Source organism: Sceloporus occidentalis, unplaced genomic scaffold, assembly GCF_023333645.1.
Source record: "Sceloporus occidentalis isolate IW3139 unplaced genomic scaffold, rSceOcc1.0.p SCAF_221, whole genome shotgun sequence".
Classification (NCBI taxonomy): domain Eukaryota; kingdom Metazoa; phylum Chordata; class Lepidosauria; order Squamata; family Phrynosomatidae; genus Sceloporus; species Sceloporus occidentalis.
The window spans coordinates 57,031-67,717 of NW_028317201.1; the positions used below are offsets into that span (position 1 = coordinate 57,031).

Consider the following 10,687-nt stretch of genomic DNA (forward strand, 5'->3'; position numbering starts at 1 on the left):
AACCACATACGTCCCACCTCCTCCTAATACACAGACATCAGAACACCTACCTCTCCCCTCCTCCTAATACACAGACATCAGAACACCTACCTCTCCCCTCCTAATACACAGACATCAGGACACCTACCTCTCACCCCTCCTAATACACAGACATCAGGACACCTACCTCTCCCCTGCTCCTAATACACAGACATCAGGACACCCACCACTCCCCTCCTCCTAATACACAGACATCAGGACACCCACCTCTCCCCTCCTCCTAATACACAGACATCAGGACACCTACCTCTCCCCTGCTCCTAATACACAGACATCAGGACACCTACCTCTCCCCTCCTCCTAATACACAGACATCAGGACACCTACCTCTCCCCTCCTCCTAATACACAGACATCAGGACACCTACCTCTCCCCTCCTCCTAATACACAGACATCCAAAACACCTACCTCTCCCCTCCTCCTAATACACAGACATCAGAACACCCACCTCTCCCCTCCTAATACACAGACATCAGGACACCTACCTCTCCCCTCCTCCTAATACACAGACATCCAAAACACACGCTTCTTGCCTGATACAAATATCTGGAAAACTATCGGTTTATTTCTATCCATCAAAATATTTACATTTCTAGTTGAATCAAAAGAACTGCAACACATCAATCCGGATCATTAACAATCAAAATGCAAAAACAAAACCTTCATTTTGCTGTTGTCCTCAACAGTTTATATTCAAAAATAATGTGAAACTTTAAGTGAAAAAAAAAAGAATAAAAACACACAGAATGAACGTTCTCTTCATGGCTTGTGTTTGACTTGTATGCTGTACAAATAAGTAATTCTGGTTTCTGCATCCTTGTTTCAAAAAGAACCACCTCTCGGTGAATGAATTACTAGTTCGCCGACGCTAACGATGTGTAACGAATTTAAGGCTACAGTTTAATCATCAAGAATGACTAATGCAAGATTTTTTTATAATTAACTTTTTTCTATAAAAAAAGAAAAAGGATTCTGCCAAAATATCGTGCAAAATATGAATATGTTCCAGGTATACCATTCAAAAGTTTAGGGTCGCTTAGCTGTTCTCATGGAAAACAATGAAATTTCTGGCTGTAACATAATTGCAAAAAAAGGGTTTTCCAACGATCAGTTAGCCTTTAAAACATGAACTTGGATCAGCGAACACAACGTGTAAAAGGCATTCATCCTTTTTAGAGAAACGATGACTTATTACTTTAAAAAGAGAATGAATTAGGAGTAATGTAATGCCACCAGGTTCCAGCAGGTGGCGCCTTTGTAACAATTAAAAACTTACGATCTACAGTAGGACCAGATAGGGGAAAAGAAACGCGTTGGTACCTGTTGTACAAAAAATGTAGAAAAGCAGATTTTCTGTACACTGTGCGACGATATGAATGCATACTATATTAACGCTTGGGGGCCATCACACTGTAGTATGTTGAACAAACTTCGGACGTCACAAATAGGATTGTAATAGCTCTACGGAATCTGCTGGCGCTCTATAAGTTTAATTTAATGTTGACTGTGACGGGGTGACATCTTTAATCTCCCATGATGCTCAGACAGTCCTTTGGATAAGCATCATCGAACATGCATGTCTCTGCTTCACGTATTTAAACATATTCATAGTAGCATAGGTGTACTTTATTTTACTTGTCGTACGTGGTGGACTATATAGCGAACCTGGAATTTCACAAGAATGGGGGGAGAAAAAACACTATTTTTGTATGTATGTTTTTGGTAAACCAAGTATACTTTTTAATATTTGTTTTGACCCAAACAAACTTAAATAAATAACATAATATTGTAAAATCCCATACTAGAATCTCATCAGCATACAGACCAGTGATGGCAACCTATGGTTGGGCTTTACATCCCAGTCCTCATGAAGGACCGCTAGCAGACTGAAAAGAGTTCAAATAGTTTATAATAAAGCATCACAGGGCATGGTCATTTTCAGATACACACCGGGATGAGACAGTAACCGATCACCTGCAGCGCACCAAACAAAATAAACAGGACATTTTTACAGAAAGTCATCAGACCCCCCCCCCCCATTGTACATTAATAATGCCCGAGCACCAAATGTCTCCCTGTGTGTTCCCCACCATCTTAGATTCTGCCCCCAGGGCCTTGCACAGGGTAGTGTTAGTAATATAGCTGCCCCAGAACCAAATAAAGTCCTATATTTGTTATGTATCCTCCTGCATGTCCCCACTGAGGCCACATTGGCCCATATTGCTTCCCGTAGCCTTTCTCCCCAAGTCATAAAGTCTCTCATTCGTATTTTTTCCTTCCAGTGGTAGCTCGAGTGGTTGGCGGCGATGGAAGGCTTGATGTTTCCTGGTTAATTTTGATCAGCTCGTGCCTAAGGGCAGCCAAATCATGCTCATGTGATGCCAATGTGCTATTGACATGATCCAAATAACTAACCACATTTACCTCCTGTCCTCCACAAGTGCTTTCCACCTGAATTACCCGTTGTTCAAATTTGTCTACCTCCCCCTTCACATCCCGTGCCAGCTGCTGACAGCCGCCAATCTGCCCCGCAAGACGTGCCTTCATCCTTTCCATGTCTCCTCGCAGTCCGAGCAGCTGTGCCCGGCTGGAGCGGATTTGAGAGCTTTGCCCATCGACCTGTCCTTGAACGGAATTCAGCTCTTCAGTCAGCCGGTTCCCACGCTCTTCTGTTGTGGAATTCACCTGGACCACGGTATCTGCAAACCTGGTTACCGTCTCTTCCAGGCCGTGCAAAGATCGCCCCACACTCCGTAGATTAACCTGCAATAGGGTGATCTCACCTTGAAGGGCATCTTCGTGCTGCCTCTGAAGGTACTTCTTGATATCGGACACAGTATTATTAAGGCGTCCTATACGAGAACGGAGATCTTTGTCCTCCTCTTGACACTTTGCAAGCTCACTATGGATTTCCAAAAAGGAATCTCCACCAGGTACTGAACACCCAGCAGCGCACAGTTCCTCCACAGCTGTTAACCGGTTCTCCATGCCTGCCAAGCCTTCCAAACCCTCTCTCCTCAACCCGCTAAGCTGGGCTTCCAGCAGGGGCATTACAGCTCCATCAACAGCTAGTGGGTTAGTGGCATTGCTAAGTTCTCCCACTACGGTGAGAAGTCTTTCCTCCAGTAGTCTTACTTTGTCATCCACAGAGGCTCTTACCCCATCCATTTCCGCGAGTAGATGGCCTTTCTCACTTCCCTCTTGGCAGCATCTCCTGACACCTTCCTCGGTGAGGTTAAGTCTGGCTTCCACCTCCTCAAATCTCACACCAACCTGAGGTTCAAACACAAGCCTTGTCAACTCCATGTCCAATCTTTGGCTGAGGGTACGCTGCTCCTCAGTCAGTTGGCGCATTGCATTTTCTAGTTCTTCCACCCGTTTGGTAAGAGACTCCAGACGCCCACAACAGCCCTCAGGTGCAATGAGCCCCTGAATTTTGGCATCCAATTCAGACATTTCCTTCTTCAACTGTACTTCACGTCCATCCATTTCCTGCTGCATTCTCTGTCCTGCTGCTCTTTCTCCATCATGGCATTCCTTCTGCACTGCCTGTACCTTGGCATCACAAGTTCCTTGGATCTTAAGCAATCTGGCTTCCAGTCCATCCAGGATCTGAGCACGAGACTCTGCCAACTTGCTCTCTAGAAACTGCTCCAGGAGTTCGGTGGAGGTGAGCGGTGAAGGTCTTGCTGCTTCCAGTAAGTGTTGCAGTTGCGCCTCATGCCCCATAACCATCCCATTTACCTCCTCCAATAATTCTGCTTTAGAACGTAGCATCTCGCTGACTTCTGCCACACGACCTGACAGATCCCCAGATATATGGGGAGCTTCGGCAACAGCATCTGGTATCACCCCAAATCCAACAGATGCCTGGGAAGAAGAACTGGGTGCGCTCACCAGCGAGCCGATCATTTTGTTGGTGTCCTCCTGGATGGCAAGACGGAGAGAATCCCCAAGGCCGCTCACCACTCCCTGAAGGTTCTCATAGGACTGAGATAACTGACGGACCTCTTCTTCAACACGGTCCAAACGTTCTCCAAACATGGGAGGCAACTTTCGACCTATTGGGGGAAAGAAAAAGGTTACAAACGTGAGACAACACGAAGAACAATTAAAACAGTTACCGTAATCAAGATGGGGCAAAGTGAGGTAAGGTTGTAGATGTGAAATAAAAGCCATAAATCAATATGGAATCATAACGACTGATCCACGGCTACAGATGTGTTTAGGGAGGATTGTATGTGGCCAAGATTTTGCTTAGGTTTGGACACCTTTGGTCTAAAATGCTTTAAGCTGATCTGTGACTTCCGTCAAATCCTATTTAGGCCAATTTCCTGTTCTCCACATCTCCATGACTATTCCTCTCCATTACGTTTTATCTAGTCTTATCATTAAGAGGCTGATCGTTGTTCATGTTTCAGGTAACCTTTGATAAGAAGTGGGGTAAGAGAAATATTCAGGACATGAGATAATGCTGGCCTTGCCACTGGCTGCCACCAAATTTAGTTTTTGGCGCTGGGTAAGGAGTGGAACGCACCGTGTTCTAAAATGCAAAAACACCTTCCAGAGCACTGTAAAATCTATTAGTATTTTGATAAAAGAAAGTTAAAGAAACAAACCTTTAACTGAACAGGAAGCAAAAATCATCTCGTAAATACCAAGGAAACTGCTCCATTCTAATTTGAAATGTTGGGGTTTTTTTCACTTTAAACTTGAATATCCTTTTATTTAAATTCAAATAAATTAAATTCTAATTATTTAAATTCAAATAAATTAATTATTTTGTTTATAGATGGTGGGGGTGTTCAGTATTAACCAGGGGTAGCCAATGACTCTGAAATTGTAATTGAATCACTCCCAGGAACCTCAGCCAGCTTCCATCCAGCCAAACGCTGGCAGAACACCATGCGCATTGTGTTTCAGCAATAGTCCCTGAGCTACCTGGCAAAACCTCTCAACTAAGGCAACAGTATGAAAAATTGTCCAATGTGTTGAGATTTTAAGCAAGAAACATACAGGCGTAGAAACATAATTTTAGCTAACAGAAATAGGAAAAGAATGCAAATGTCTCAAATTAGTTAACTAGTTAGTGGTTGGCACATAGACCCCACTGACTGTGAACCGGTGTCCACGGAGTAACACATAATAAAAAATGAGTGCAAAGATCATACCGTCAATCTCAGATGTAACAAAATATAAAACATCTAAACCGCTGCATGTCTAAAAAAAGAAAAAAAAACAAATAAATAGTTGCTGCCACGGCAGAAGCTCATTAAAGCCAGCAGTGAAAGTTATAGCTTAGGAGTAGCATAGTGGGTTGTCATTGTTATGCTACCTTTCGTGTTGAAAGAGTTAAATTGCCACTAGTGTACATGTTTGCCCGTGTGCTGGGTGTTCAGTGTTGCTTTCTATGGCATGTTTTTATACTGTATGGCTAGAGGATTCGAGATTTTTACGGTCTGGAATGTACATAGAAATTTGCATTTAGTAACAGCGCTGCGGTTACTTGCGCTTGGGCCAATGCAAGTTCCCTTGCATTGGCCCAAGTGGTCATGGCTGATAAATATTTATTTATTGGAAAGACCACAGTCTAGAATGGCTTTTAGTTGAAAGAGTTAAATCGGAAATCATTACAGACAAAGTTACAATGTGTCATTTAATTGAGTCCCTTAAATGTATCCGAGTGACACGAGAGGTTTGTTGCCATAGCATCAGAAAGAACTTTAAAGTCTTGTTTCTCTGCTTTTAAAACTCGTAAAGGAAGAATAAAGTGACAGATCATTTTCCCTGATGGGGTGCGAAATAATGCTGTGTTGGATGGGTCTTAGGGAAAAAAAATAATAGCTGCCTCTGCATTTAGTTTGTGCTAGAACCTGGGCGCGCTACTTGATGGCCGCTGCCTTGTCCAAAATATTAAAGAGAAACATGAATGTGGAGAACGGATCCGCTGCCAGGTCCAGCTTCCAGACCGCTATTGAATTTCTTCTACTTGCAGCCCAAGTTGGTGACGTTATTGTAAGAGGTGGCCGGGTACTCACCATATCCCGTTTTCTTGGGTTGTGGAGGGATGTTGGGAAGAGTCTCCGACTGCAGCTTGGAGTAAGTTGGGGGGCTCTTTGGAGGAGGGAAAAGCTTCTGCGATGGGGCTGCTTTGGGACCCACGTAGGGTTGCATTAAGCCAGGCTGAGGGATGGATCCATCTTGGCACGAGTCCCCCGAATGTCCCGGACAGCAGCGCCACTGCAGCTCAGTCACGACCTTGTAGCCAACCTTGTACTTGGGTCGAAAGAATGTTCTGTACCTTTAGACAGAAAGAAAGTGCATTCAGGAATTAGACGCCCCAAGAACTTCTACCTTTACATTCGGTGCCAGCCTTACTGGAGGACCTCATCACAAAAAAGAGCTAGCCTTAAAAACATTTTCTAATGCCACATTGACCAACAACCCTTCCAATGCGGCCTCGGCAGATTCATTTTAGTTCCAGCACGAGAATGCTCGTTGACGTGAGATGTTCCGGAGATAATTTAAGCTGAAGGCTCTTCATTTTATGCCTTGCAGGTTACTGTTGCGATGCTAATGATCTGCATGATTTTTGGCACGGCTCCTGTGACACGCTCTGCCAGATGGAGTCACTCGGCAAATTATCTGTGCAGGTAAGTAGGTGACTGCTCTGTAAGTAAGTGGGTGGCTGCTGTGCTGTGAGTGGATGGCTGCTCTGCTAGTAAGTGGGTGGCTGCTCTGCGGTGAGTGGATGGCTGCTCTGTAAGTAAGTGGGTGGCTGCTCTGCGGTGAGTGGATGGCTGCTCTGTAAGTAAGTGGATGACTGCTCTGCAGGTGACTGGATGGCTGCCCTGCAGGTGAGTGGATGGCTGCTTTGTAAGTAAGTAGGTGGCTGCTCTGTAAGTAAGTGGATGGCTGCTCTGCAGGTGAGTGGATGGCGGCTCTGCGGGTGAGTGGATGGCTGCTCTGTAAGTAAGCGTATGGCTGCTCTGCAGGTGAGTGGATGACTGTTCCGCAGGTGAGTGGATGACTGCTCTGTGGGTGGGTGGATGGCTGCTCTGTAAGTAAGCGTATGGCTGCTCTGCAGGTGAGTGGATGACTGTTCCGCAGGTGAGTGGATGACTGCTCTGTGGGTGGGTGGATGGCTGCTCTGTAAGTAAGCGTATGGCTGCTCTGCAGGTGAGTGGATGACTGCTCTGTGGGTGAGTGGATGGCTGCTCTGTAAGTAAGCGTATGGCTGCTCTGCAGGTGAGTGGATGACTGCTCCGCAGGTAAGTAGTAAGAGGATTTTGTTACTAAAACCCACTAAATGTTACTTACATGACGGTTCCTGGACACTTCGGCCCCCAGGCACATTTCATATACTCGGCCTTGATATACGGTTCGTTCCCATCCTGCAGAGTGCACGTTATGTTCTTTTCAACGACGTACATGCAGTAATTCCTGGGCGAAGAAGATTTAGGGGTAAGACGTTGGCGGGCAATGGAGAAGTGGAGGGAAAATATCAGGGGATCAAAGTTTGGAGGGAAGAGAGCCGTAAAGAGAAATCAAGAAAAGGGACGTCTAAGGCAATCGATGCAGACAGCATATATCACAAAACATAGTTATACAGAGTATCTGCGCATACACGTCAAACACAAGAGGGTTATGTATAAAGCGCAAGTCTAATGCAAAGTGATAATAGCGGAGCATTCAACAGAAACATGTCGCTGGTTGCTATGGTAACTACACCCTTTTGAGTATTGAGTATTTTCCAAACGCTCGTTACCCGCGGCACGTCTGATTAGTGAAAACGCTCCCGCCACACAAATTAAATTCCGTGCCTGCATCTCAGGTAATAGCCCCGCTATAGAAAATGCCCCCCCCTTACCTGTGCTTTCCAACGGGTTTGCCGTGATGCTGGATTTGGGGGTGAGAACCGGACGTGTACAAATTGTGGATAAACCTTCCTGTGGCTGGAGGGGGGAAATAGGTGCCTTTGGCATCGACTGACCAATGAAGCCCCCCAAGCCAGGAAAGTAGGGAGACCATAAACAGGAGCATATAGAAGCCCCCCGCCATGCTGAAATAAAAGGGGGTAATAGCGAGGATAAGTCACTGGGCTGGAGACTCTGTTACTGCCCCGCTCTGTGGCTTCTTCTAAGTGAGTTGGAGTCTCTTCTTTAACTTTAACGTGCTGCCCTTCGATGCGGTTGTCTCTTATCCACTTATCCCCGGCACACTCCAGAGGGGTCTGCTTTAATCCGCAAGCCCCTGGGGGGTCTCTCTTCGTGGTGCGCTCAGTATTGTGATGGCTGGCAGGAGAGGCGCTCGCTGTATTGGGTGTTTGTTCTCCGCTGCATCACTTTCCCGTCGCCCTCCGGCTGGTGTCGGTGGCGGCGGCGTTGGACGTTGCCGCTGTCCCCGTGTCGCTGCGTGAGGCTCAACCTGACTCTCTTTCCATTTCTCTGTTCTCTTTTTTTTTTTTTTTTTCTCCCTCTCTCACTTTCTTCCTAGAATTCTCTCTAATAATGGCTATTATTTCTCTACCTCTTAATTAGTAGTACTTTTTCTATATGGCCAACTCTCCTGTGTTTTTCGGGTCAGTCTCTCGATCCCTCTCACTTTCTCTCGCTCTGTAGCTCTCTCTCTCTCTCTCGCTCCCCCCTTGTCCCTCTGTCCCTGTCAGCTCCTCACAGCTCCCTCTATACCCCAGACCTGCTGGAGGGGAGGGGGAAATTTGGGTGGAGGGGTAGGAGGAGTCAGCGAGATTAGAATACCGTGCCCCCTCTCTCTGCTTTTTCCTGGAGCTCCGTTAACTTTGCCAACAGCAACATGAGATCAGACTGGCACCGCGTGTCACACGCTGTCCCCATACCTCGGCATGCGTAACGACACAACCAGCACGCATAACACATGTTTAATACATACACACACAAGACAGATGAGTTAAAAGACGGATTTTGTTTTCCGCTCCCGTATGGAGTTCTAGGTTTTCTATGTTTCAATGTGAGGAATGGCCAATAGAATTCATCCCTGCCTATCAGCTAGTGGCGGACTATAACTCCCACAACTCTCTGACACAGAGGTTGCGGTTTTATACTAACAGAGTGAGATTTGAAGTTCTCCCCAATATGAAAACTGAACAGAGATGTAGTTAGTTAGTTAGTTAGTTGATTCATTTTACTGGGGAAACTTAGAAAAAGATGTAAAGTTGCATTGGCTTTAGGAACCTCAGAGGTCTCTTCTTCAGATGGAAATTTCAACTTAAGAAGAGACCTCTGTGGTCCTGAAAGTTGACGCAACTTTATATCTTTTTCTAAATCGGCCCAATAAAAGGAATTAGCTTTAACTACTCCTAATAATGATGCGGTAATCACTGGGATAATTCCAGTCTTAGTGAATAAAAAGCAATTCACTGTGAACTAAATTTAAAAAAAAAACCTATCCAATAGGACACAGAATAATAAAAATAGAAGAACCCCATTTGAAGTCGTTAGAAGGCATCTCACTAAAGAGAAGCTTCTGCAGATTGTTCTACGTTTTATTGCGTTTTTAGTAAACGTGTAGATGTGTCCGATTATTTTTGGTCCATTTTTTTCTAGATAGCATTCCATCCTGACTTTATTCATTCTTTTTGTTCATCTTGTGACCTCATTCATTTGTCTCTTGACCCCTCTTGATTCTGTTCCACCAGTTGACCAGTCCCAAGTACACCCTGCCCGGCACAGGTTCTGGGGGCAGCTCTTGGACACCCTACTTTGCACAAACCCTTATTCACCATAACATACATGACGTCCAGACAAGATGACCTCATGGTGTGTGCTGAGCTGATATACAGGGGACAGACACGGAATTCCACATATTAATGTCACCAAACATAGACGTCTGTCTCGCAATGGCCACAAAGTGTCACCTTCTGCTCCATCACCTGAACAAATAGACGTGGTACCGGATTCCCAGAACAAGCCCACCCAACCCATTACCACATAGGTAACAAGAATGGGGCAGGGAATGATGAAGTAATAGTAACAAAGCTGTGTTTGTGTGGGGTCAGCATATTAAATGTATCCAAGGTCTCGTTATATGGGTTACGGCCAGAAGAAGGCTGCCGTGTACAGAATATGATACCGAAAAGGGAAACACAAAGAAAAAAGATGAATGTTTTGGGATGATCAATGTTTGTTGTAGCGATGAATCACACCATGGTTTTTGGCGCTAGTCTACACTTTTGTGTTGAAGGTGTGGGTTATTCTCGCTGGATCGGCTGGGTGGGCTTCAGGAGTACAGGTCGAATTGGAAGAATGGTGAAGTGTGTGTGATGGAATAGTTGGAGACCACTAGGAAAGATGGAGATGCAATGATAATGTCTTGTATGTGGGATAGGGGACAGTTATGGCCAAACCTCATGCCAGGCTGTGGTGCCTCCACCAGCTCAGTTCCCTAGACACCTATATGTAGGGCTGGCCTTGGTTATAGCAGTGCTGACAACTGAAGTGCCACCATCTGTTGACCTGGGATGTGGTCTTGTCTTGTCCATGGGGGGAGTGACACCATGAGCTACCGTACTGGGTGACACCAACCCTAGTGAAGCCCCTGCATCGATACTATGTTTCTGTAGGGAATAATGCAGAGATGGCTATGGAATAGTTGGCATGGAGGGCAGGAC

At 45.5% G+C, this 10,687-nt stretch overlaps 1 protein-coding gene across 1 annotated transcript; it reads right to left on the minus strand.

Moving 5' to 3' along the window:
• Positions 1 to 2,298: 2,298 nt before the first annotated feature.
• Positions 2,299 to 8,904, minus strand: LOC149277002 (EMILIN-3-like). The gene is made up of 4 exons (XM_089503140.1): positions 8,897 to 8,904; positions 7,360 to 7,482; positions 6,078 to 6,340; positions 2,299 to 4,100 (listed from the first exon to the last, which is right to left on the minus strand). The coding sequence occupies exons 1-4, from the start codon at positions 8,902 to 8,904 to the stop codon at positions 2,299 to 2,301; spliced, it is 2,196 nt and encodes a 731-aa protein (XP_089359266.1).
• Positions 8,905 to 10,687: the final 1,783 nt, after the last annotated feature.

Excerpts from the sequence above, each read along its gene's own strand:
- LOC149277002 (XM_089503140.1), bottom strand. Across the intron at positions 6,341-7,359 it reads AAGTGTCCAGGAACCGTCAT|GTACAGAACATTCTTTCGAC; the intron begins GTAAGTAACATT and ends TTCTGTCTAAAG. Across the intron at positions 4,101-6,077 it reads ACCCAAGAAAACGGGATATG|GTCGAAAGTTGCCTCCCATG; the intron begins GTGAGTACCCGG and ends TTCCCCCAATAG.